The sequence below is a fragment of the Hipposideros armiger genome, unplaced genomic scaffold, assembly GCF_001890085.2.
Source record: "Hipposideros armiger isolate ML-2016 unplaced genomic scaffold, ASM189008v1 scaffold_1853, whole genome shotgun sequence".
In the NCBI taxonomy this organism is placed as follows: Eukaryota; Metazoa; Chordata; class Mammalia; order Chiroptera; family Hipposideridae; genus Hipposideros; species Hipposideros armiger.
Window position 1 is genome coordinate 29,916 of NW_017733203.1, and position 1,979 is coordinate 31,894.

The window sequence follows — 1,979 nt, forward strand, 5'->3', positions numbered from 1 at the left end:
GTGGTATCCTGAAGCAGGGTGTTGTGAATCGCAAAGTAGAAATAATGGTGAACAAGACAGGCAAGGGCCTTGCACTTATGGAACTTTGATTAGGGCAGGCTATTTTTAATTTATTCTCATGAATTTATTTACTACTTATTTACTTCTAAGTGTTATGTTGGAACATTTACAGGATGATATTAGTGCATAGGAAAGTGACAAAAGCTCACTGAAACCACTAATACTCCCTCCTGGCTGAGCAAGTTTATTAAACCCACTGTTTAAAAGCAAAGGGGGCTTTGAGGATGGTGAATTTAATTGCCCTGGGGGAGATGTTACTATGCACAGGATATCTCTCTGGAACTTACTCATGAACAGAGCAGGGAGGTGCAAAAGGACACACTGCGAAACAATAGAGTGAACCCATTACTACTCTTCCTTAATTTGGAGAGAAGAGAAAGTTCAATAATGACTGCTCCCAACACTCAATTTAGGCACCAAGGCAGTTAACCAGAAATATCCACAATTGTACTTGGGAGTCTATAGGAAACTGTGTCAAAGCACCTAAATTTTATATTTCAGAATATCTCAATAAAACTTTTTGGGCCAATAGGTTGTCAGCCAGAACATAATTTAGTGCCTATTGTTTTTTTGAAGGCACATTTCACATCCTTATTCCTTAAGCTGTAGATCAGTGGGTTTAACATGGGGATGACAACTGTATAAAAAACAGAGGCCACTTTGTCTGTGTCCATAGAGTAACTTGAGCTGGGTCGAAAATACATGAACAAGAGTGTTCCATAAAATATAGCCACAGCAGTTAAGTGGGAGACACAGGTAGAGAAGGCTTTGCTTCTCCCCTCATTTGAGGTTATTCTAAGGATGGTGGTTATGATGTAGCTGTACGAAAGGCAGATAGTGATAACACTGAACCCCAGAATACAGCTAGTAGAGACGAACAAAATTTTCTCATTAATGGATGTATCAGAGGAGGAGAGGGATAGTAAGGATGGGATTTCGCAAAAAAAGTGATTGATGATATTAGAGTTGCAGAATGACAATTGAAATGTGCAATAGGTGTGGATTGCTGAATCCACCAAACCTTCAATGTATACAACGGCCAGTAGCTGGGCACACACTCTCCTGGTCATGGTAACTGTATAAAGAAGGGGATTGCAAATGGCTACGTAACGGTCATAGGCCATGACAGACAACATGAGACACTCCACATCTCCAAAGGCACTAAAAAGAAACATCTGGATTGCACATTAGTTATATGGAATCCTCTTTTGCTCAGATAAGAAATCAGCCAGCATTTTGGGAGAGACAGTGGAGGAGTAGCAGACATCACAGAAAGACAGATTGCTCAGGAAATAATACATAGGCGTGTGGAGTCTGGGGTCCATGTGGATCAGCAGGACCATCCCTAGGTTGGCGATCACAGTGATGCCGTAAACCAGCAGAAAGAGCACAAAGAGCCCCTGCTGCACATCCCGTCTGCCAGAAAGTCCTAGGAGGATGAAGTCAGTAAAGCCAGTGCAGTTCTCAACAGCCATCACCCAGGCCTGGGAATCCCTGGGTGTGAAGGGAGGAAAAAGGGGTAGGGTCAATATCATAGGACTATGTGAAAATTAAACTGCTAGATATCTCCATTCTTCTGTAATTAGAAAAAGAGGTAAACACCTAAGTTTGCTTAAGGAAAAATGACTCTCTTAGAAATATATCCAATTTTAACATAAATTGATGAATGATAGTGATAATAACAATGTCTGAATTTGTATAGCACTGTTGATTTGTAATGAACTTTCATCAGAAATTAATCATGCTATTTTCACAGCAACCTATGTAGTACTTATAATACTTTTTGATACTTCTATCTAATATTTAGAAATTAATGTCCTCAGTTTTCTCGGCAATCATTGTTCTCATCAGTTGGTCCAAATAACAGACATCTTCTGACAAGATTGTTTTTGTTTCCAGTGTTTTAGGAATGTGGTTGT

General features: G+C 39.8%; 1 protein-coding gene across 1 annotated transcript; it reads right to left on the reverse strand.

Annotated features, from left to right (window-relative positions):
- Positions 1-596: 596 nt before the first annotated feature.
- LOC109378287 (olfactory receptor 5W2-like) lies at positions 597-1,535 on the reverse strand. Its single transcript, XM_019634723.1, is given in 1 exon segment — positions 597-1,535. A coding segment is annotated over 1 exon segment (939 nt).
- Positions 1,536-1,979: the final 444 nt, after the last annotated feature.